At 44.1% G+C, this 25032-nt stretch overlaps 1 protein-coding gene across 1 annotated transcript in view; it reads right to left on the bottom strand.

Moving 5' to 3' along the window:
• Positions 1 to 25032, bottom strand: part of LOC147707489 (CD109 antigen-like) — a 943435-nt gene that overhangs the window by 650725 nt on the left and 267678 nt on the right. The window contains exon 7 of the mRNA XM_086926506.1: positions 11984 to 12071. Coding sequence (XP_086782632.1) covers positions 11984 to 12071 — 88 coding nt within the window. The remainder of the gene's footprint in view (positions 1 to 11983; positions 12072 to 25032) is intronic.

The raw sequence follows: 25032 nt of genomic DNA, 5'->3' as shown, positions 1-25032 counted from the left end.
TGTCGTATTGGCGTGGGCATGTACAGTTACCAGAGTAGATATAGGATAGAGAGGTAGGAAAGTGGGGATATGAAGGAGGGTATCAGAGGGTGCAATGCTGCCTCCGTGCAGCATCCAAATCTGCCCTGAACTCCTGAGTTTGAATGGGGGTTCCTCATCTAAGGGGGGTGCGGAACCATATCCCCGCAGTGCTGTGTTGTTGTGGTGATGGGGCATGGCGGGGGAGAGTCCAGACAGAAGAGAACGGCAAGGAGACATAGGGGAAAAAAGGGGGAAGAGGCAGGTGGGGGTCTAGGGCAGGGTTATGGCGTAGATGTGGTCGCCTACTCGGTTATAGAGGAAATTATATAAATGGCAACAAATGACAGGACAGCCAGTGGTATGTAGTACGTGGGGAGGGTGGAAGGGGAGGGGTAGGCTGTGTGTATATATATGTGACCCATGGGGGAGATGCGTTGGGGAATGTATGGGATGGGGGTAATAGGTGGAAGCCTGCATCCTTGTGAGAGCGTGGTGAGAGGTGAGGTGGGGTGTGGGGGGGAGGGACTGCATCAGTACCTCAGGTACCTTGTATGCTCTGGCTTACGTGTCTACTGTGGGTGGTAACGGAAGGAAAGATGTGGTACGGGTGGGAGGAGGGGATTCCTAGTCTCCTGCTTTGTTAAAAAAATCCCCAGTGCTCTCCTCTTTTCGCAGGAAGGGAGTCCACGTCTGTAAAAACAGTTTAGTTTGGTCCTACTCATTGTGAATGACTCACTCGTGGGAGGCAGTGTGGATCATGGCTACGAGCCAGGCCTCCTGTGATGGTGGTGTCAGTGACCTACATTGGCATAAGATACCTAGTTTAGCTGTGGCAAACGCCATATGTAGAGACGGTGTTGTGGCTTTGATAACTATGCCGATTGCCGCAAGCCATGCAGAAGAATTGCAGAGGGGCTGAGTGGCAGGTTCAGGGGCATAGAGGTTGCTCAGGATCTGGCTCACATAAGGTTGCAGCGATTCACATAGAATGTGTAATGTTTTCGCAGCGTGTATTCAGGCACCTCCAACAGTTTGCATGTGGAAGTAGGCCCGCCCTGTGCAATTTCATCGCCGTACAGTACCAATCATACAGGGCCTTGAAAAGACAGATTTCAGTCATGCCTCCCTGGTACCTCTGTCGAAGGCCTCTAGAGTATCCACCCACTCATCCTCTTAATATAAAATTAATAGACGTGCTTGCCCTTTGGTACAGAGAGCTTGCGACAGAGGTTGTGAGAAAAGATGGGAGGAGAGTACTTCATTTAATCTAGACATTACCCCTTTATGCTTTTCCCATGTCTGGCAGTAGAATACCACAGGTGAGGCTGATAAAGACAAGAGGAGTGGGCCTAGACACTTCTTAATGCAGTGCTGCAGTTGGGTATATCCCCAAGATTGCATCGCTGGGAGGCCAAACTCCTCCCTCAGCTGTACGAACGTTTTCATGTCACCATTGCGGAGGAGCTGGTCGAATGTGTGAATGCCCGCTGTCTTCCACAGGGGCCAAGACAGTTTCTGCTCATCCATGCGTATACCTGCCTTCCCCCATAAGCGGCTTTCTCATGGAATCGTGGGTGTGAACCGATTGGTGGTGCGCTCGTTGCTAGGCCCTATGCATGGCGGATAATACAGAATTGGTAGGGGTCCTGTTGGCTTGTCCCTGTCCCGTATAAAGCAGAAAAGCCTGCCTCAGCAGACAGTAGGTACCATCAAATGAGTACCCAGTGTGGCGTGTCCGGGGTCCCCGGCAGCATATATCCTTGTTGGGAGAGTTAGAGGGCAAGAGCGTAGTGTTCACCAAGGGGAGGCTAAGTCCTCCACTGGAGAAGCTAGCCAGCAGCCTAGATGCAGCTAGTTGAGGTTTTGAGGAATCCCCCACAAAGGATTTTTTCCTGGAGTCTATTAGGCACAGCCTGGGAAGAGGTTTCTGTATTAGGAGCATCCCAAGAGTATAAATAAAGTGCAGAGGTGTGACTATGCGTGCAGTTTGCACTCTGCCCCACATGGAAAGCCCTAACACCTTCAATTTCTCAAAGTCACATTGCATCTGAGTAGGCAATGGATTTAGGTTGTCCGGGCCATCCCCACCATGCCTTTATTCACCAGGATACCAAGATATTTAAGGAGCGAGGTTTGCCAGTGGAAAGGGTAGCTATGTATGGCTACCTTTGTGGTGCCGTCCGAGATGGGAAGAGCTTCCTCCTATTCCAGTTTATTTTATAACCTGAAAAAGAGGGGAATCCGGTTGGTGCAATTCAAGATACCTGACCCGAGAGTGTGCCTGTTGAATGTATGGGGACCGAATGACTTGACGCCACAGGGACAACAATGGGCTATTGTGGGTATTATGCTGGCCAAACGGGATATAGCACAGAGATGGGGGGCGATAGAAGCACCGACCCTGGCGCAGTGGTGTAGAAACATGGACATGCTCCTGGTGATTGAGCGAGCAGTGTATAAGCAAAGGGCCAATCCTCCCAAGTGGAATAAGGTCTGGTTACCATGGAACAGCTACAGGGGGGATCTGTGTGAACCGCTGCCAGAGGACGACGTCGACAGTTCAGGGGATGAGGAAGAGGCAGAATAGATAACCAAATAGTGGGTACTGGTGGGGGCGGGGTGGGTTAACGGGGACGAGAAGCAGATTAGGTACCTCCCCTGAGAGGCATGGAAGATCTGGGGACATGTGTAAAACAACTGGATTGAATTGCTGGTAAGATGGATAGAATCGTAAGTGCAAAGACTTCTGCTGATTATTCAACCTATAGAGTCACAAGTTGAGTTTTTGATTTAAAAAAAATATAAAAAAGTATGACAAACACAGATTTAATTAATCCTATTTTGTATATTGCCATAATGTTGATAATTGCTGCCGGACCGTAAGTTGTCGGCTGAATAGCTGTGTATTTTTTATCCTCTGTAGGCTAAAAGATGTCAATAAAGTCTTGCGTTAAAAAAAAAAAAGAGGGGAAATCATCAATGATTGGGAGCAGAGATGGCTGGGACCGATGCAGATCCATGAGAGTAAGTAGGACATCATCTGCTTAGAGGTGTCGTTAGGAGTCACTGATCGGGAGGCGTACACCAGTAATGCTAGGTAAGTTACGTATGGTGGTTGCCAGGGGTTCCGTGGCTAGGAGAAAGAGGAGCAGAGAGAGAAAGGGCACCCCTGACATGTTCCTCTGCGACTTGGAAATGGATCCGATAGAAAGTCCCCACAGTTCACCTGCGCAGTAGGCTGGTCATATAGCAGCTGCAGTTTGGCACTGAATTGATCACCTAAGCCGAAATGTTCCATTACTTTGAAAAGGTAGTCCCATTCAATGCGATAAAACTCTTTTTTCGCGTCGAGCGAAAGTGCTACTGCGTCAGAGGTGAGGTTCTTGGCCGACCAGAGCGTGTGGACGAGGGTTCGTAAGTGATTTCTAGAAGAGCGGTCTGGTACAACTCCCACTTGCGCGTGGTGCACAGAGAACACTTGTTAAAGAGAAAGCCAGTTAATGAACCTGTATAACTCTAATCATTTATTAATTATAAAGATTCTTGAAGTATAATCTATGAATCAAAATTTCATAATTTATCCTCTAGGATCAGAGGCAGTGAGTGCTAAACCACACACGAAACCCTCAATCAGCCACAACAGAAGACTATATTCCCGGCTACTGTTTTTATTTTCCATTCCCCATACCTAGCAGCCGCGGCCCGTGGAGGGAGCTCCGGATGGGGCAGAAAGGCATGGCGGGGGAGGGGCAGGGTGGGGGGTGCTAAAAACCGAAATATGGATAATTGGAGGTAAGTAAACAATTTAATAAATAAAAAGAATTTCGTAGCGCGCCCTGCATCGCAAAATGTGTTTTATTCGTTTTATTTATTAAATTGTTTACTTACCTCCAATTATCAATATTCCGGTTTTTAGCACCCACCACCCTGCCCCTCCCCACGCCCCCGCCTTTCTGCCCTACCGGAGCTCCCTCCATGGGCAGCGGCTGATACCTAGCTCCCCCTCCCCCAAAAGCTTCCAGGTTTTCGTAATGTAGAAACAGTCAAAGGCACAAAACACTCCAAACTGCTGGGTCCCAACAGTGTTCCAGTCGCTTAGTTCTAGCAAGGTTGAAGTATTAGATCTGGGTAAGACCAGGACTGGAGCAGAGCTGCAGCTTGAGCTGGAAGGCCTCAGGCAGAACTTCAAGAAGACCATGACTGGAGCAGAGCTGGAGTAAGAACAGGGCATGAGAACTATAGCTGTCTTTGAAAGACTGTAGCAGACGTGGAACTGGCAGGGCTAGTGCAAGAAGGACCTTGGACATACATGACTGGAGCTATAAAGGACTACGGCAAAAGGAGGAACTGGAGCTGGAATGAAGAATCCAACAGCAGGAGCAAGCTGGAGGGGTTGCAACATACTGGTACTCTGATCAAAGACTCTTTATATATTCTATTAGTGAAGGGACCACTTGACTGAAAGGAACTGGCCCCTAGTCCCTGAATAGGAACAACCTTGTTTGGTGGTCATCTTGAAATGGAGTGCCACTGAGGAAGCTTTGGACAGGAGATCCCCTGCTCAGGGGCATCCTCTTTGCTTGCCCAGAACCAAGTCTTATTTGTATTTGCAATTGCGATGTATCCTCTGGAGTTGTCCATAGGGAAGATTAGCTGCAGTCTGTTTCAGATCTTTGGCGCAAGCAGTAGTATAAAGACGTCTGGCCAGTAACTTGATAGTAAGGTGTGGATAGTTAATGTGCTGTTTATAGATGCAACATGTTCATTTTAACTTTGCACATTCAGTAGTCAAATAATTAATTCAATGAATCCTCTATTGTAGTCCAAGTCATAAAAATATAATTGATGCACTGTTTTGATTAATTTAGTTTTATTACAGAAAGAGTTTGAGTATGGTAAATTAGCTGTTTCTTGAATTTGGCAACAAAATTGTTCTCTAGATGTGAAGTGAAGCTTAAGTTGTTGACGGCCTTCCTCCACGTAAATGAGAATTGTGCCCGACCTCCTCAGCCACCACTGCTGAGACCACACACATTTCTTATTACCTATTTGTAGGATCTTGGTTGTCTTCACTGACTTCTTTCGACATTACTCCTAATCTAACTCCTTCTCTTCATTCTATGTGTAGACCCAAAATAAAAGCACTCCACTAACTTCCTGTTGATGTCAGGTTCTAATTCAACATCTTGTATACCAACCAAAAAGCATATTGAGGCAAAGGTTTGGCATTCATGCAGAAACTGGCTCCTCACAATACGGCAACTAGAGCCTGCCGCTCAGTGTCAGCCCATCAGATTGCACAGCAGTCACTGAAGAGGATGGAACAAGGAACATGAGGGGGTGTACAGGTCTTAGACTTTGGAACGGCCAGAGCCCGAATATGACATCTGAACTCATATGAATATCGAGATCTGAACTCACCTGAATAGGAATCAGAAAACGTTTTTAAAAATATCTATTCAATCTTGTCTTTAAATGAATTCAGCACAAAACATGAGTCAAATAACAAAGAATTTCAGACATTGTTAGCCACACATCCATTAGGACACTAATTCCCTACCATGATGTTGCATCCTTTCACACCTTTGTCAAGTGCTCTGAAGTAACCGAAAGGAGACGCTTATGACGCTATAAACATTCAAAATGAATAGTGAATACAAAATTATGTAGGCTGTCATGCAAGCATGTTTTCCATCGCAATAAGTGCCCCTTTATATATTTATTTGTAATTTAATCAAAAAGAAACACTGGAAGTGCTAAAGTCTTCTTGTAGCTCTTATTTAATTTCACTTGATCTTACAAATTAACATACAAAGACCCAAATTTGCTTCCAAACAAATGAACTTTACAACAATATTCAAGATTAATTTTCTCTTTGTCCTTTTCTCTTCTGTAACAGCCAGTTGCCGACGTGTTTTGTCCTATAGGAAGGACTTCATCAGGGCTGTAAATTTTGAAAACAAACAAAACAATGTATATATTCTTTACATATAATCTTATCCACAACTTACAATTCAATATCAAATGACAATTTTGTCCTCAGACAACAACAATACTGGTACCCAAGTAACTAGTGTCCACTATACACTTTGTTCTGTGTTTATTCACCACACGGCTATACCTCTTAAGAAACATAGTCAAATCACACTTTGTTTAAGTTCCCAATTAACATGAGTACATGTGTCACTTGAACTATCAACCTTAGATATGCTGGGTTCAGCGAAGGGCAACGATGTTGGAATAATATAAGTGATCTCAATAGAGTAGGTTCACTAGATATGTCTGGTAAATTCCCAAAAATGTGACTTACAATAATAAGTCCCATATCCTCACCTAACTTCTTACAAAATTATCTGGTCTTTGCTTTGCAGGTTATGAAAACACTCACTATCTTCTCCTTCTCGTAAACAAACTGTGTTCAAATAAAAGAGCAATATTTAAAGCTCCATACATTGTATTGTGATAAAAAGAGTATCTATATCGCCATTACCTATATTACAGTGTTACCTTGAATTGCAACAGAATATCCCCGGCTGGTGATATCCCAGCTGTGACCCCTCGAGCAGACTTCTTCCAATACTATCTCAATGTTATATGCTAGGTTGAATATGCAAAGAGATTAAGAGGCCTTAACTATCATAAAATGTATAAAAAACAAATATATCCATGTTCTTCACTAATCTCTTATAAACCTTCTTCCTAACTTGGTAGCGTTAAATGACTTACCCTCTAATTTCAAACATTAGCGTTTATCTTCTTTGAGTCACAATTTCTTCCACAAACCTGTGGATATACAAACAGCGCACCTAGTCAATAAATTTGGTCCCTAATACTTCAAGAGTACTCTCTTTGCCAAAAAGAACTATTTCAAGTGTTTACCTCAGAAAATGTGGTTCACTTGGAAATCCTGGTCGGTAACAGGTAGTATCGCCCACTTCTATCTTCAATAAAGGTCATTCAATCACAAATCAATCTGAAGGCAATGATATAACCACACCGACTATTACTTAGGACCACTTATCCCATCCTTAAGTTGGAACCTACATCTACTGATATTATCAAAAAACTCACCCCAATAATCTTGTTCCTTCGTCTACCTTACTTTTATCATGGAGGACCTCCTATGTATAATGGAGCCTGCAATGAGAACCTAATATAAATAAATATAGCCCAAAAGTAAATCCTCTAATTCCTATTTCAAGTCAGCACATTCTACTCACCATGAGCAAAATCGCGTGATCGTCTCCTGCGCCCGGGTGCGATAAATCCCGCCACAAGGCTGACTGCTATGCTAGTCGTTTTTAAGCCGAGCGCTAGCCAATAAGCGCTCAAAAAACGACGCGGCACTCCGACTTGAACTGCATCACCTGCGCGATGCAGTTCTCTTTCACGTCCTCCTCACATAACCTGTTCTCATTGGTTCTTTCTGAATACTCGTGTACGCATACTTCCCAAGATGTAAACAAAGTTCACCGCTCAACAGCATTGTTCTGACCAAGTATATCCGGTCACATGTTTAAATTCGCGCTCCCCCCATTGGCCGAACTAAGTCTTTCCGGTCCTATCATCATATGGCTTTTTCTACGGCGAGTAAAATGCCTAAAATCGTGTCTTCGAAATATTACATTTACTATTCTGTTGCCCAAATTTGAATAGATCGTCGTTGAGGCGCATTACTACAGGGGTTGAAATATTAGATCAGTAAAACCTGTAGTCAAAAAACGCGTATTGTGATCAAGTGCAACCAATCACGTGGTTATATATACCATCCCTGCATTGGTTGTGTTTGAGTCATTCCGGTCCCCACGTCATGTTTGTTGTTTACATGGCAAGTAATAGGCATTCAATGGTATCGTGAATTACATCCTAATTTGTATCTTAGTGAAAGATTTTGATAATCACTATAACGCGGCATTCATGTTATTGTCTTATAAAGATAATAGTATCACGGTCAGCACGGCGGGCGGGGCTGGGTCTCGATCCGCCAAGTCAATTAGTGGCTACAAGTAGCGGGTAAGATATTCTCCCCACTACTGTGTCATGACCGGATTCAGTATCACGTTCACCTCTACTATGTTACGCTACCCTTATCAAGTGTTATCTATCACCCTATAGGCCGTTGCATATAAGAGTCCTATTGCAATAGGTCGCTGCTGTACTGAGCCTACGGCTGATCTCTCCCCGTCTTTCATACGGAGAAACATACTATTCCCTATAAGCATACAATGTTATAAAATATATCACTATATGCAAGGTTATTCTATGAACCTATTATGGTTTACAATGTGTGATGCAATAGTTTGAAAAATATTAGTCGCCAAAGTGTACAGGTTGCTATACTTCACTTTAACGAATGTGCGTTATAGATTTGGAAACATTATTTGGTATTCTGCACCCCGAAAAATTAAATTGGGAGAATATGAATCCCAGGAATTGGCCTGTGGTTAAGTAATTTCTCGTACCAATGGCCATAACCAACATACCAATGTCCTAAGTTTGAACCCAGCATATGTACACCTTATGTCGTGTTTCAAAATCTTATGATAAAACTTATCATGAGCATTAAGCTTGACCTAATCGTTAGTGTATAATTACATACACTTCAAACAAGAACTGCACTAATGAATTACTACAGACAATCAATTTTTCTGTAGTAATTCATTAGTGCAGTTCTTGTTTGAAGTGTATGTAATTATACACTAACGATTAGGTCAAGCTTAATGCTCATGATAAGTTTTATCATAAGATTTTGAAACACGACATAAGGTGTTCATATGCTGGGTTCAAACTTAGGACATTGGTATGTTGGTTATGGCCATTGGTACGAGAACTTGCTTAACCATAGGCCAATTCCTGGGATTCATATTCTCCCAATTTAATTTTTCGGGGTGCAGAATTCCAAATAATCTTTCTAAATCTATAACGCACATTCGTTAAAGTGAAGTATAGCAACCTGTACACTTTGGCGACTAATATTTTTCAAACTATTGCATCACACATTGTAAATCATAATAGGTTCATAGAATAACCTTGCATATAGTGATATATTTTATAACATTGTATGCTTATAGGGAATAGTATGTTTCTCCGTATGAAAGATGGGGAGAGATCAGCCGTAGGCTCAGTACAGCAGCGACCTATTGCAATAGGACTCTTATATGCAACGGCCTATAGGGTGATAGATAACACTTGATAAGGGTAGCGTAACATAGTAGAGGTGAACGTGATACTGAATCCGGTCATGACACAGTAGTGGGGAGAATATCTTACCCGCTACTTGTAGCCACTAATTGACTTGGCGGATCGAGACTCAGCCCGCCGTGCTGACCGTGATACTATTATCTTTATAAGACAATAACATGAATGCTGCGTTATAGTGATTATCAAAATCTTTCACTAAGATACAAATTAGGATGTAATTCACGATACGATTTAATGCCTATTACTTGCCATGTAAACAACAAACATGACGTGGGGACCGGAATGACTCAAAAACAACCAATGCAGGGATGGTATATATAACCACGTGATTGGTTGCACTTGATCACAATACGCGTTCTTTGACTACAGGTTTTACTGATCTAATATTTCAACCCCTGTAGTAATGCGCCTCAACGACGATCTATTCAAATTTGGGCAACAGAATAGTAAATGTAATATTTCGAAGACACGATTTTAGGCATTTTATTCGCCGTAGAAAAAGCCATATGATGATAGGACCGGAAAGACTTAGTTCGGCCAATGGGGGGAGTGCGAATTTAACCATGTGACCGGATATACTTGGTCAGACCAATGCTGTCGAGCGGTGAACTTTGTTTACATCTTGGGAAGTATGCGTACACGAGTATTCAGAAAGAACAAATGAGAACAGGTTATGTGAGGAGGACGTGAAAGAGAACTGCATCGCGCAGGTGATGCAGTTCAAGTCGGAGTTCTGCGTCGTTTGTTGAGCGCTTATTGGCTAGCGCTCGGCTTAAAAACGACTAGCATAGCAATCTGCCTTGTGGCGGGATTTATCGCACCCGGGCGCAGGAAACGATCACGAGATTTTGCTCATGGTGAGTAGAATGTGCTGACTTGAAATAGGAATTAGAGGATTTACTTTTGGGCTATATTTATTTATATTAGGTTCTCATTGCAGGCTCCATTATACATAGGAGGTCCTCCATGATAAAAGTAAGGTAGACGAAGGAACAAGATTATTGGGGTGAGTTTTTTTTGATAATATCAGTAGATGTAGGTTCCAACTTAAGGATGGGATAAGTGGTCCTAAGTAATAGTCGGTGTGGTTATATCATTGCCTTCAGATTGATTTGTGATTGAATGACCTTTATTGAAGATAGAAGTGGGCGATACTACCTGTTACCGACCAGGATTTCCAAGTGAACCACATTTTCTGAGGTAAACACTTGAAATAGTTCTTTTTGGCAAAGAGAGTACTCTTGAAGGATTAGGGACCAAATTTATTGACTAGGTGCGCTGTTTGTATATCCACAGGTTTGTGGAAGAAATTGTGACTCAAAGAAGATAAACGCTAATGTTTGAAATTAGAGGGTAAGTCATTTAACGCTACCAAGTTAGGAAAAAGGTTTAAAAGAGATTAGTGAAGAACATGGATATATTTGTTTTTTATAAATTTTATGATAGTTAAGGCCTCTTAATCTCTTTGCAGATTCAACCTAGCATATAACATTGAGATAGTATTGGAAGAAGTCTGCTCGGGGGGTCACAGCTGGGATATCACCAGCCGGGGATATTCTGTTGCAATTCAAGGTAACACTGTAATATAGGTAATGGCGATATAGATACTCTTTTATCACAATACAATGTATGGAGCTTTAATTATTGCTCTTTTATTTGAACACAGTTCGTTTACGAGAAGGAGAAGATAGTGAGTGTTTTCATAACCTGCAAAGCAAAGACCAGATCATTTTGTAAGAAGTTAGGTGAGCATATGGGACTTATTATTGTAAGTCACATTTTTGGGAACTTACCAGACATATCTAGTGAACCTACTCTATTGAGATCACTTATATTATTCCAACATCGTTGCCCTTCGCTGAACCCAGCATATCTAAGGTTGATAATTCAAGTGACACATGTACTCATGTTAATTGGGAACTTAAACAAAGTGTGATTTGACTATGTTTCTTAAGAGGTATAGCCGTGTGGTGAATAAACACAGAACAAAGTGTATAGTGGACACTAGTTACTTGGGTACCAATATTGTTGTTGTCTGAGGACAAAATTGTCATTTGATTTTGAATTGTAAGTTGTGGATAAGATTATATGTAAAGAATATATACATTGTTTTGTTTGTTTTCAAAATTTACAGCCCTGATGAAGTCCTTCCAATAGGACGAAACGCGTCGGCAACTGGCTGTTACAGAAGAGAAACGGACAAAGAGAAAATTAATCTTGAATATTGTTGTAAAGTTCATTTGTTTGGAAGCAAATTTGGGTCTTTGTATGTTAATTTGTAAGATCAAGTGAAATTAAATAAGAGCTACAAGAAGACTTTAGCACTCCCAGTGTTTCTTTTCGATTAAATTTTGTTCAGCATAGGTGTAGGACGATACCCTATTACTGGTAGAGTGCAATCCTTGATAACCGTATAGGTTCAGTAATTGTCCCTCTTGAGCGCCATCTGTTTGTACCCTATATCGTCCCAATTTGTGAGAAATATTTATTTGTAACTCTATGTTGATACATTGAAAATGTCTTTGAGTAAAATCCTCCGTCTGCCATTGCAGAGCTTGTTAATTCGAAAATTAGGTAACTTCTTGAACCAAGAATGTTTATATCAGTTTTGCCATCAACTAATGTCCCAATCACCAGGCATTAGTGCAGTTTAGAATTTGCATCAGAATTGAGGGTTATATATCTATCCAACACATTCATTAAAAGCATTAAGTCGCCCAAAGTAGTGAATCAAAGGAAAGAACACAAATGTCTTACTTACTTGGCCGTTATTGCGCCAGTTATGTTATTTGACCTTGGCAGAATATGGACAGATGGCATTTCTACAGTAACTTCAAATTGTGGCAACACTAGACGAAAATAAAACACCTATATTTAAAATTAATCAATTCGTTACTCTACATATGTAAACTGTAATAACTACAAGTATAAATCAAAACTAAAAAATACTACATAAGCTCACATTTAACAGAAATGAACACAAGGGCATTTGCACAAATAATTAAAAAATCCCGAGGAGTACCTTCTCAAGAAAACCTGCTAGGGTCGTGTTTACCAAATATGACACCACGTGCATACATGAAAGGTACTGACAAAGCTTTGTCCGTGGATGGTAAGTGTAGGGTCATGATTCAAATGAAAACTATTTACTGTTGAAGCTAAATGTGACATTTGTTACTATACCAACCGAAAAATGTAACACTGTCTAAACTGTTTTAATTCCTTTATCGTTTTCACCGTTAGCTCACCCTACTTTTAAAGACAATTAATTCTGCGAAATCTCAAAAAGCATAGCAACATTTTTACCTCAGCTGGCATGGCAATTTAGCTAACCCTATGTTTACAAATACTGCTAGCAAAACAAATATTTAAAGTGGGCAAATATAGTGTGTTTGTGTAGTAGATGAACATCTTTAGGAGCAATAGATCCCCATCTGAGAACATCGCCTCCCCTTACTGGGATGTGAGCAATGCAAGAGGTAATACGTCTTGCTATGATGCTATTGACAGCTGCCAGAGGTGTGATATAGGGCCCTGCCCTACATTACTCAGATGTGAACAATCCAAGAGGTAGTAGGTCCTACTAAGGTGCTGTTGACAGCTGTCAGAGTTGTGACATAGGGCCCTGCACCAACTTCAGTGCAGTGGGGGCCAGAAGTGACGAAAGTTATCCTATGGCTAGAGAAACGGTGCACTCTGTTCTCGTTTGGATTGGCTTGCTTTGTTACTTTATTCAAGTAAACTCAACAATCTGCGAGTCCACTATAGGTGTCACAAGTGTTTGACGACATGTATCATCCGAGCACAAGGTTCTGCAGCTAGGGAATGCACAGAAAGTCTACAAAAGAGAGGGGCTATTGCTCCCACAAATGGGCTAGGATTTCTTGGATTGGTGGGCACTGATCATGCTGTGTTGTGTGGCTTTGACACCATGCAAAGAAAATTGTATCTTAAGCAGTAATTGCCTGAAAAAAAGGGTGTCACCGCTGCAGGCTTTCCTTTGCAATCTTGTGGATGTGATAAACTGGAGGCTGCATGCGTAGGGCTAGGATTTCTTGAATGGGTGGGCACTGGTCCAAACCTTGTCTACTTAAATTTTGGTATAACAGGATTATCGCTTACCGTGCCCTACGGGTGCCTAATACAATACCTCCCTGCGAAATAAAGGTAGTCTCATGTATTTTATTTTTTTCAAATTGCAAGGACCAGGTCGAAGTACTACAACATTTTTCAATAATTGTTTTAACATAGCGGAATTTTGTATTAATTAAGGTAATGTGAAGCATCAAGAAAGAAAAGTCCAAAAGTGTTAATGCACGCAAGTATACATACTCCAGCGACATATAAGTGCAATGTTTTCCCATACAAACAGTAAAGTGCAGTTGTAGTGAAATTTTGAACTGGATAGGCGAAGGCACCTACCACAATTCTGGCTAGGCAAGTAGGCTTATTTATTTTATTTATTTTATATTCTTATATAGCGCCTGAATAGACCCCGGAAGGGGTATCTCCGCGCTTTGCCAGTAAGAATATAGCTCCAGATGTTTAATCAGAGGGGATAGTGCATATTACCAGGGGAAAGTCAATAGCTGGAAAATAGGTGTGTTTTTAGGGTCTTCCGGAAAGTCAGATGGCTGGTGAGAGATCTCAGCTCAAGAGGGAGAGTGTTCCAGAGCCTTGGTCCCACATGGGCCAGCGCTCGGCCTCCTTGTCTGGACTTCTTTATTCTGGGTACCTGCAAAAGCTCCAGGTTACCGGAGCGCAAGGAGCGTCCAGGAACATATGGCTGGAAGATTTTGGCCAGATATTTTGGACCTTCACCTATCATACTTCTATGAATGGTGCATAGAGTTTTGAGCTGTACTCGCTTCCTCACTGGCAACCAATGGAGTCTGGTCAGCAGGGGGCGAGAGGGAGTCCTAAAAGTTACATTAAGGACAGCCCTTGCTGCTGTATTTTGGATCACTTGTAACTTTTTGAGTTGTCCTTCATTAGCTCCTAAGAGAAGACCGTTACAATAATCCACTCTGCTGATGACTAACGCCTACACAAGTGTTTTTCTGTGGCAGTCTGGCAGATAAGGGAACACTCTTTTTAGCATGCCAATTGCCCGAATTAGACAGTGATCCTGACTTTTTGCTAGTCAATCTTAGCGGTGTATATCCCAATACATTTTTCAGAAACACAGTGCTAAAAAGTGAATTTTACAACACAATAGTCACATAAATTGACTACAAATCCTGTAGGAAAAGTAAATAGATTTTCAAATAATGTTATTGGGCACCAGGTAAGCCTTACCTTTTGAAGAAATTATTGGGAACTACCATCCTAAATCTTCAAAAATTATGACAAACTGTGGCTTTTGCAGTTAAATGTAAGTAAATACGTGTTGACCATCTATATTGGGTATTATGTATTACAGGCTGTTGAAAATTCTGACTATGTAATTTCACATGGCTTATTATAATCCAGCAAGAAATTTATGCACTTGTTTTATATTTCTAACTTTCTAAACAGATTATCAATCATCTCAGAATTTATAGGAATAATATAATTAGAAGGGATAGAGTTCAAACATAAAATGTTAGGAAATACCAAATATCAGTCAGTCAGTAGCACTTTATTTCAGCAGGTTACAGCCATAAAAGTACATAATACAATGTAATATTAATATATCAACTTCATCGCAAAAGTAACAGATAGGGAATTTACAAAGTTAGAAAGAATTAAAAAGAGCATGGGAAGAACACTAGAAAATTTTAAAATTTCAATTATCAAGTACTGTCCCCACTCCATAACAATGGAACAGCAACAAACACCCGGGCGAAGATAGGGCATAGAAACATAAATTAGAATTACGCTTTCAGGCATCATTAGCAACATTTTAATCGACAGTTTCTTTTAAAATAACCTATATTAAATGTTTTTATTTTAAATTACAATAAGAGACCTGAGAAGAATCGAAAGGTACAAAGGACATTGTAAATCCAAATTATTGAATTTGTCAAAGTTAAGGAGCGTCACAGTTCTCCACTCAGCCTAACACAAGATCCCTATGTTTACACCACATTGCAAATAAAAACTTGGCGATTGTAACAACAATAACTGGGCAGGTATCATATTTAAAAATCCTATAGGCCACGGTATGGCTTCTTATACCCAGATGTCTACAAAGTTGGAGGATCCATTTGGCCCTAGCCATCCTATATACAGGACAGAAAAAGATCACATGGATCTCAGTTTCTTCTACGATTTTGCAACCGGGGCATAACAACTTTTTTTCCTCCGTCCATCTATTTGTAAACACATAGAGCGGAAGCGTCCCGTGCCTATATTGGAGAAACAGTTTCTTGGCTGCTAAGGGCTGAATAATGTCAAGGCCAGGCTCCAAGCTGTAGCACTGTTTAACATCCAGGAAACTGGAGGTTAGACAGGAGGAGTCTGTAGACTGGATTAGGCGCTCCATTCTATATCCGGTCCAGGCCAAAGTTAGGGATTGTTTGGAAGTAGCTAGGCAGGCCTGTTCGGGTTCCTTCCATAGATCATTTCTCCCTATATTACAAAGTGAATCCCAGATAAAAATCAGCCAAGGGATCTTCCCCACCCCCCTGATTAACATGACTGATTTTAACTCTTCTTTAAAGTTTTCCAGCTCTGGCGTGCTCCAAAGCCGTCGCCAGTACTGGAGTGGGTGAAGAGCAATCAGATCAGCTATCGGAACAACTCCGAGATCAAGCCTCAATGGAGCTAGTGGCGTACTTTGGGGGAGACCTAAAAGTTGCCTTAGGAAGTTGTTTTCCGTCACTGTCAAGGATTGACTAGGGCAGTGACCCCAAAGTTCCACTCCGTACACTGCGGCCCCTCTTGCTTGGACCTTGTAAATTTCTACCGGAGGGCCAATGACTTTTACAGAGCAACTCCTATGGACTTTTAGGATGCTCCCACTAGCTTGGGTAAGTTTTAGATTTACCTTAGTAATCTGCGGCCCCAATTTTGTCATTTGTAGTGAGCCCCAGGTAGTCAAATACCGGGACCCTCTCTAGGGGCTTAGAGTCCAAGTTAGGGTGGGGACAATTATAGAGTCAGCATGGAAGACCATGTATTTTGTTTTTTTTATATTAACCTCCAAATTTCTTTTCCTGTAAAACAAGCTAAATACTGTAAGTACACGCTGCATCAGTGCAGGGATTTTGCGATTAGCAAGTTTTGGGGAATCTATAGGCCAGATATAGGTAGCTAAATACCGGTCGGTAACGGCCGAAAATACCGAATTTCGGCCGTTACCGATCGGTATTTGGATATTGAGATGTAGGGGCTCAAAAAATACCGATTCGGTAAATACGAGTAGGTAATTTACTGAATCGGAATTTACTTGATCGGAATTTACCGGTTCGGTATTTACCGAATCGGAATTTACCAAATCGGTAAATAAGAAATGGAAAAAAATGAGTTTTGAGATGTAGCAAAGTTCTAAAATACTGAATTTTATGAAATTCGGGATTTAAGGGTCGGTATTTACCATGGATTGAAAGCAGGTGGTAACCAGGTGCAGGCAATAAAAAAGGACCCAAAATGCAACATTGTGACCAGAATGGCGGCATTCTACGTGATAGCAAGGTGGCTAAGGCTACAGGCAGCAGGAGAGAGGGTCTGGATGAGGGAGGAGCAGGTCTACAGGCAGAGGATTACGCTGTTCCAACTAACCTAGCCAGAGATATTACAAAGGTACAGATTACGCCCCCAAACCATCCTGGACTTGATCAGGGACCTGCACCCACTATTGGAGCACCCATCCCCAAGGGCGCATGCCATCCCACCACATCTGCTGGTGCTCTGTAGCCTACACCTGCTTGCATCTGGAAGTTACCGGGGGGTCATTGCTGTTGCAGGTGGGGTGTCTCAGAGCTGCCGGTCCGGTATGAAGGGCAACTCTACTACGCCGGTCAGCCCAGATTAGGGACGTAAGGAGCATGTTCAGAGTCCGAAAGACCCTCGGGGGTAGAGGACATAGCGTGTTTTGTAGTATATAAAGTGTCCTAGGCAGCATCACCATCTTAGTAACGGCCAGCCGACCCATGAGAGATAACGGGAGGGTGTTCCAGAAGGACACAGAGCGCTGCAGGGACTTAATCACCCTATCAATATTGCAGGCCAGTTACCGCGTCTCCATTGATGCCACATGGATCCCTAAATAGCGAAAACTATCTGTTTCCCATCAAAGCACGAGCTCCAGCAATCCCTCCCGGGGCACCATTGGCAGCCCTGACAATGGATAAATCAGGGACTTGTGTCTGTTAAGTCTGAGTCCCGACGCCTCCCCGAACCGATCCAACTGACGGAGCAACACAGGGAGCGCCTCCCTCGGGCCCTCAGATAAAACAAGGCATCATCTGCTTACAGGGAGACAATATTACATGTGTCCCCCACTTGTATGCCCCACTGCGACATCTCCAGACGGATTCAAACGGCTAAAGGATCTATTGCTAGAGCAAAGAGTAGTGGCGAGAGGGGATAGCCTTGTCGTGTACCCCCATCCCAGCTGCCACTCCTCCAAACGGGCCGTTCCCAGTGGTACAGGAGCCCGGGGGAGTTATAGAAGATACGGATCCAACAGCAAAAGTTGGGGCCCAAACCCATCACTCGGAGAACTTCTTGCAAATAACCCTAGTCTACACTGTACCAATTGCATTCAAATTGTATTTATATTCCAATGTAGAAATGTGTTTTGCACCAACAGACAAAATACTATACTATACTATACGCACATATTAATGCAATAGAAGTGCTAAACACTCTACAAGCAGGGCGACTTTAGAAGTGTTATGACCTTAACACAGATGGTGAATAGGCTCATATAGACCTAGTCTCTCATTTGACATTCAATATTCGTCTGAAGGTATGTCATAAGAGAGCTAGAGTTAATCTGAACAAGCAAGGTCTCCCTTTTTTAAACACACGGGACCAATCAATATGATTTTATTCTGTGGCTGTATATCGCAAGCTAGACAGGTTGCAGTGATTTAAAAGTGACAAAATTAACTAGACAACCTAGTCTTTCAAAGTGGTTTCTCTTGTGTTTTCCTTCTTGTAAAAAAAAGCAGTCCATTATTGAGTATAGCATCATAACATATGACATAATTATGAAGGTGCAGAGACAGTGATTAGAACTGTGTCATATGTTCCTCTCAATAGTACATCTTATTTACTTCCCTACAGGGTGGGGTCTCCCATACCTGAGTTGTTACCAGGTGAGGTGAGGTTTTTCTCTCATACAAAACAGGTGAGTGTACCGGCTTAAGGTTTTTGAACATTGGTGCAAGTAATGAAATCAGCTGTGATTTATATAGCTATCTAATGATATCTAGCTATGAAACACTAGTTTTGGTGAGCGTTTGCAATTGGTTCATCGTCCAACAATGAGGATGTATGTGCTTATCTTTTACAGGTGTGAAGATCCCTCCGCTTGTATTGAGGTATTTTTATATAAAGGTTGTATTCTGATGACTATTTTTAGTACATTTCACTTTTCTAAAGATTGCAGTAGCAATCTTGTACGTAGGTCCTGAAGAAAGCCTGGGCTAGGGGCCTTTAAGGCTTAAACTAGCAGACCATATTGTGAAGCGGTCTATTTGTTGAAAGCTACTTTTGCACTATTTAAATAGGATTGGCAGGTTTAAGACTTGGCTGTCTCTAGTTGGCAGAGGCATACACTTCTGACAAATAGGGACTCACCTCCTCTAGTCAGGGCAAGGGGATCACACACTTAAATAACCCCTGCTCACCCCCTTGGTAGCTTGGCAGTAAAGGCTTATCTCAGAGGCAGTGCGTTAAGCATTTATGACCACATACAGTAATACACTACAAATGGACACAACACAGTAGTATTATAAAAATAAGGATTTTTATATAAGGCTTACACAAGACCAAATAACGACAAAAATATACCACAATCTTAATAAATACTCTTGAAAGGAAAAATAATAGTTCAAGTGTAGTTTCTTCTTAGCACGAAAGTCTTTAGTAACAAAAGCAACTCTTCTTCGTTAAAACACAGTTCTTGGCAACAAGGTAACCCACACTGGAGTTACACGACGTCGAGGCAAAGTTAATCCAAAGGTACGGCGTCGACCGCGAGGAGCGCTACGTCGAGCCCGGAGTCGCACAGACCCCCAGAACACAGTACCTTGGAAAAGCGAAGCACACAATGATCAGCGGCGTTGAGATGTCCGGCGTCGCGTCTTCGGCGTCGATCGGGCCTCGGAGTCGGGGCGACCTGCAGCGGCGTCGACAGATGTCAGGCAGGAGCAGCACTCCCGAGGCGAAGCAGGATACGGCGTCGTCGTTGATGTCGATGATGATGTTGCAAGAGTGAGAAGCGCTCACGGCGTTGAGAGGGCTCGAAGTCGATGCGATCAGCAGCGGTGCAGACACGGGGTCACTTGGAGCTGGAGCCGGACTCGCTACTCTCTGGCGTTGCTGCTGGCGTCGATCGGGCCCGGCGGCTGGCGTCGAGGAAGCGGGACACTGGAGCCGTTACTCACGATGTCGAGCTGGATTCGGCGGCGTCCGTCGGCGTCGAGATTGCTGGTTTCTTTCAGAGGTGCTGGATTCTCAGGTTCCAGCAACAAGCACTTTTAGCAGATGAAGTCCTTTAGCCCTGTGACTTCAACAGGAGGCTGCCACTCTTCTAGCCCTTGGAGATTTTCTTTAGCAAAGCTTGAGAGTACACACACAGTTCCTCTCTCCTGGTTCCTTGGCAAAAATAAAGAAGCAACTGCAGGATTCCCCCCAGCAAAACAGCACACTGGCAGAAGGGGTAGGCAAGTCCTTGGATCAGCAGGCTTCTTGTCCTTGGTTCAGGTTTCCTTTTTGGCTTTGATCCCTTTGTCCATGCATTGGAATTTCCCCACATCCTGGGTTTGTTATGGGTGTAGCCAGGCAGAGGCACCTGGCCTATTCACTGTGCAGGGCTGGGTCCTCAGACGCCCAGCAGGAGGTGGAGCCAACATTGTCACTGGCAGGAGCAGAGCTATCAGTCTCCTGGTAGGAGGTGGGGCCAGGATCGTCCCTGGCAGGCACAGAGCCATCAGTCCCCTGGCAGGAGGTGGAGCCAGCATTGTGTCAGGCAGGGCAGGCTATCAGGAGCTCCTCTTCCCCAACTCTCAATGCAAATGTTCCGCTCATCCCACACTGACTCATTCAGACCTCTGGAGCCACCCAGCTCCTGTCACACACACCAAACCAGCAGAAACCAGTAACAGTAAGACAAGAAAATAGTCACTTTCTAAAAGTGCTATGTTCAAACCAGAGTCCAAAACCATCCACACAAACGGATGAGTGATTAAACTCCGAGTTCAGGGATACCAAACTCGCCATTGCACCATGCTCACCGAGGCAGCTAGGATTATAGCATTAATAATCCTGGCAGCCCATTCTAACTAATGGAGAGCAGGTTACCTTTTAATAGTGAAAAACAAAAATGGCTGTAATTCACTATTAGGACATGCCAACCTTGTCAGGCTTGTCCTAACTTATGCTTACAAGGCACCCTGCCCGTGGGCCTACCATAGGGGTGACTAACATGAAGCTAAGGGAAGGTTTAGGGACTGGCAAGTAGGTGTACTTGCGCAGTCTGCGTGGCAGTACCAGACTGCACGTAGGTCTAGCAATGGCAGACCCTTAGACATACTTTTACTAGGCCGCTCTTGTGGGTGGCACAACATGTGCTGCAGGCCCACGAGCAGCATTTGTATTTACAAGCCCTGGCACTCCTGGTGCACTAGACTAGGGACTGACAGTAAACCAAATAAGCCAAACATGGAATTCAAACAATACAGTAATTTTACATAGGGAGCACTTGCACTGTGGCACTGATCAGCAGTGGCACAGTGCCCGAAGCGATATACCAGCAAAAACATCGTAAACAGAGGAGGCAACCAGAAAAAAATGGAGGAGAGACTCAGGCCAATGATGTCAGGTCTAACATGTGTCCCCTCCAGCTGAAATATGGGGAGAACTACCCTTCACCTAGGGAGTCCTCATCACTAAGGTGGAAAAATCTGGACAGACCATCAGCATTGGCGTGATCTGTACCAGGGCGGTGTTCCACCGTGAAGTCCATCTCCTGTAGGGAAATGAACCACCTCAACAGTTTTGGGTTCTCACCCCTCATCTGCATCAACCATCTGAGGGGCCTGTGGTCTGTCTGAACCCGGAAGTGAGTCCCAAACAGGTAGGGTCCTAGCTTCTTCAGCGCCCAGACCACAGCAAATGCTTCTCGCTCTATCGCACTCCACCTCTGTTCCCTGGGAAGTAACCTCCTACTAATGAAGGCTACAGGTAAGTCTCGGCCCTCTTCATTCACCTGAGCTAGAACATCCCCCACGCCATGCTCTGAAGCGTCCTTCTGGACAACAAATTCTTTAGAAAAGTCGGGTGCCTGGAGTATAGGTGCTGTGCACATTGCAGTTTTCAGGGTGTCAAAGGCCGTCTGACAGGCGTCAGTCCAGATCACATTTTGTGGCTGCTTCCTGGTAGTCAGCGAGGTCAAGGGGTGCACAATGTTACCATAATCCTTGACAAACCTCCTGTAGCAACCCGTGAGACCTAAGAAGGCTCTCACCTGAGTTTGGGTTTTGGGCGGTGCCCAAGCCAGGATGGTATCTATCTTGGGTTGCAGGGGGGCCACCTTGCCGCTCCCTACTTGGTGCCCCAAATACACCACTGAACCCTGCCTAATCTGGCACTTACTGGCTCTGATTGTGAGGCCTGCTCTGCGCAGGGCCAACAACACTTCCTGGAGGTGGCGCAAGTGTTCCTCCCAGCTGGCGCTGAACACTGCAATGTCGTCCAGGTAGGCGGCACTGAAGTCCTCCAGTCCAGCCAAGCCGCCAAGAAAGATTACTTTTCTCAACGCATTCTGGCAGCAGAATGCCAGCCACGTGAAATTTTTGCTACTGTCCATGAGTTAGCCTTATCAGACAGGCCTTCACCTATGATCATACCCTCCCAGTCATTGTGCAACTCACTGAACGAGTTTTTCATTGAGAAAGTTGCACAAATAAAAGCACGCATCCCTCCTTCATCAAACTCTTCTTCAGATTGCTCCTCGCCACAGAACACCCAGTGCCTCACTCACATTCCGGAGCTAACCAGTGAGTCTCTCCCTCCGCTCCTTAAGCGTGTAAAATCTGGGTCTCCTTCTGACAAGTGTCCGGCCCGCATCCTGGCCCAGGTGTTCTTGGCCTGTCCTGCCCCCGCTCTCACGGTCTTAAATAATACCTTCTCTAAAGGTCTAGTCCCCACTGCATTTAAATCTGCCACCATCATCCCCATTTTAAAGAAGCCTGGGGCTGACCCTTCTTCCCTAGCAAACTACCGTCCCATATCCCTGCTCCCCTACTTGGCTAAGGTGGCGGAGGCACATGTGTCTCAAATCCTGAGCACCTTTATTGAGGACAGCAATTACCTGGCCCCATGTCAAGCCGGTTTCCGACCACGACATTCAACCGAGAAGGTGGTGATTTCGGTCATGGACCAACTTAGGGAAGGACTCAACGCCAACACCCCCAAGATACTGGTCCTATTGGACTTATCCGCCGCCTTTGACACTGTGGACCATGACATTCTGTTATCACGTGTCAGGGCGGCGGGGATAGGGGGGTTAGCATTAGCCTGGGTCGAGTCTTTCCTGAAGGACCGTACTCAGACAGTCCATCTAGGCACCTTCTCGGCTCCTCTGCGTAATGTCAACTGTGGTGTCCCCAAGGGGTCTGCTCTTTCCCCTTTACTATTCAATCTTTATGTTTTTCCACTGGTGTTTGCTTTACAGAATATGGAGGTCAGTGTATATAACTATGCAGATGATCTTCAACTCATTTTTGATCTTTCTTCCCCTTCAGGAGTTGGCAGTTTCCAGTCCGTCATGCTATTTATCCGAGACTGGATGAACATCAATCAGTTAAAACTTAATCCGGATAAAACAGAACTTGTGGCGACGGGCGGTGCTGCCAACCCCTGGTCCCCCTCTATCTGGCCCCCTTCACTTGGGCCCCCTCCTCTCCCCTCTTGTTCAGTTAAAACCCTCGGGATTATGCTCAATAACCAATTAACTCTCCACTCACATATCAACTCGGTGGTTTCTTCCTGTTTCTTTACACTACGAGTTATTCGGAAAGTTGCCAGATTTTTTTCCACCTCTGCACTAAAGCTGATCCTTATGGCCATGGTCCTGTCAAAGATTGACTATGGCAACATCATCTATAACGGAGCTCCTGCTTATGCTTTGCAGCGCCTACAGTTAGTACAGAACCAGGCTGCCCGTCTGGTCTTTGGCCTATCTAGGTCCCATCATTCGACCCCTTTGCTTAGGAGCTTACATTGGCTCCCCATAAAACAACGAGCCAGGTTCAAGTTAGGGTGCTTGACTTTTCAAGCAAGAGCGGGCACTGCCCCTGCCTTTATCAACTCGGCAATCTCTCCCTATGTTCCCTCCAGGGACCTCCGCTCCTCTAGCCTAGCCTTATTAACTACGCCCCGGTTCAAAAAGAAGTGGGCAGGGGGGCAGAAGTTTGCTGTACTTGCACCCACATTTTGGAATGACCTCCCCCTACCTTTAAGACTCTCTTCCTCCTACATGGAGTTTCGGAGGTCACTAAAAACGTTATTATTCCAGCAGGCCTTTGGCACCTAGCTCTCCTATTGCTCTCACTCAGTGACCTCACCAGCGCCATGAAACTGATTCAGTGTACGTGCGCTCTATAAGTATTTTTAAATTCAAATTCAAATTCAAATACCTGGTTGACCAACCTCTGGAAGGTGGCAGGGGCATTCTTCATCCCAAAGGGCATAACCCGGAAATGGCAGAGCCCATCTGGTGTGGAGAATGCTGACCTCTCTTTTGCCCCATCAGTCAAGGCGATCTGCCAGTACCCAGACGTCAAATCAAACGTACTAAGGTACCGGGCAGCCCCCAAACCATCTATGAGCTCATCAGCTCTGGGGATGGGGTGCGCGTCAGTCTTGGTGACTGAATTGAGTCCTCAGTAATCCACACAAAGTCGAAGTTCTGGTGAAGCACCAGGCGCTGCAGCCTTCGGGACCAAAACCACTGGGCTGGCCCAAGGACTGCTAGAGGACTCAACCACCCCTAAGGCAAACATTTTGGAGACTTCCTCCTTAATGTATGCTCTGACCTTGTCAGTCACCCTGTAAACCTCTCTCTCCCCTCTTTTGTTCAATCTCTATATCTATCCCTTAATCTTTGCACTCCAGCAGTTGGAGGTCACCGTATACAACTATGCGGATGACCTCCAGCTCATCTTTAACCTCTCTTCTTCTTCCAATTCTATTTCCAATTTTCAGACCATTATGATTTTTATCAGGGACTGGATGAGCCACAACCATCTGAAGTTGAACCCGGATAAAACTGAGTTGGTTCTCACCGGTGGCTCTTCCAGTCCCTGGAACTCTTTATTTTGGCCCTCTTCCTTAGGTTCCCCCCCCCCACTCCCTCTCCCACAGTTAAGACCTTAGGCATCAAAATGAATAATCACCTTACCCTACACTCACAAATTAGCTCAGTTGTCTCTTCTTGCTTTCTCACTCTTCGCACTATTCGCACTGTTTCCCATTTCTTTTCTCCCCTGGCACTAAAACTGATCATGTCCGCCCTAGTGATCTCCCGGCTGGACTACGCCAATGCCCTATACAACGGCAATCCAGCTTACAGCCTACGAAAGCTCCAACTGGTTCAAAACCAGGCGGCCCGACTATTGTACGCCTTTCCCGCTCCCACCACTCTACCCCGCT

This window comes from Lissotriton vulgaris, chromosome 6 (genome assembly GCF_964263255.1).
Source record: "Lissotriton vulgaris chromosome 6, aLisVul1.2, whole genome shotgun sequence".
NCBI classification, from domain to species: domain Eukaryota; kingdom Metazoa; phylum Chordata; class Amphibia; order Caudata; family Salamandridae; genus Lissotriton; species Lissotriton vulgaris.
Note: the sequence above shows the minus strand (reverse complement) of the source record. Positions and strands in the feature narration are given on the sequence as shown.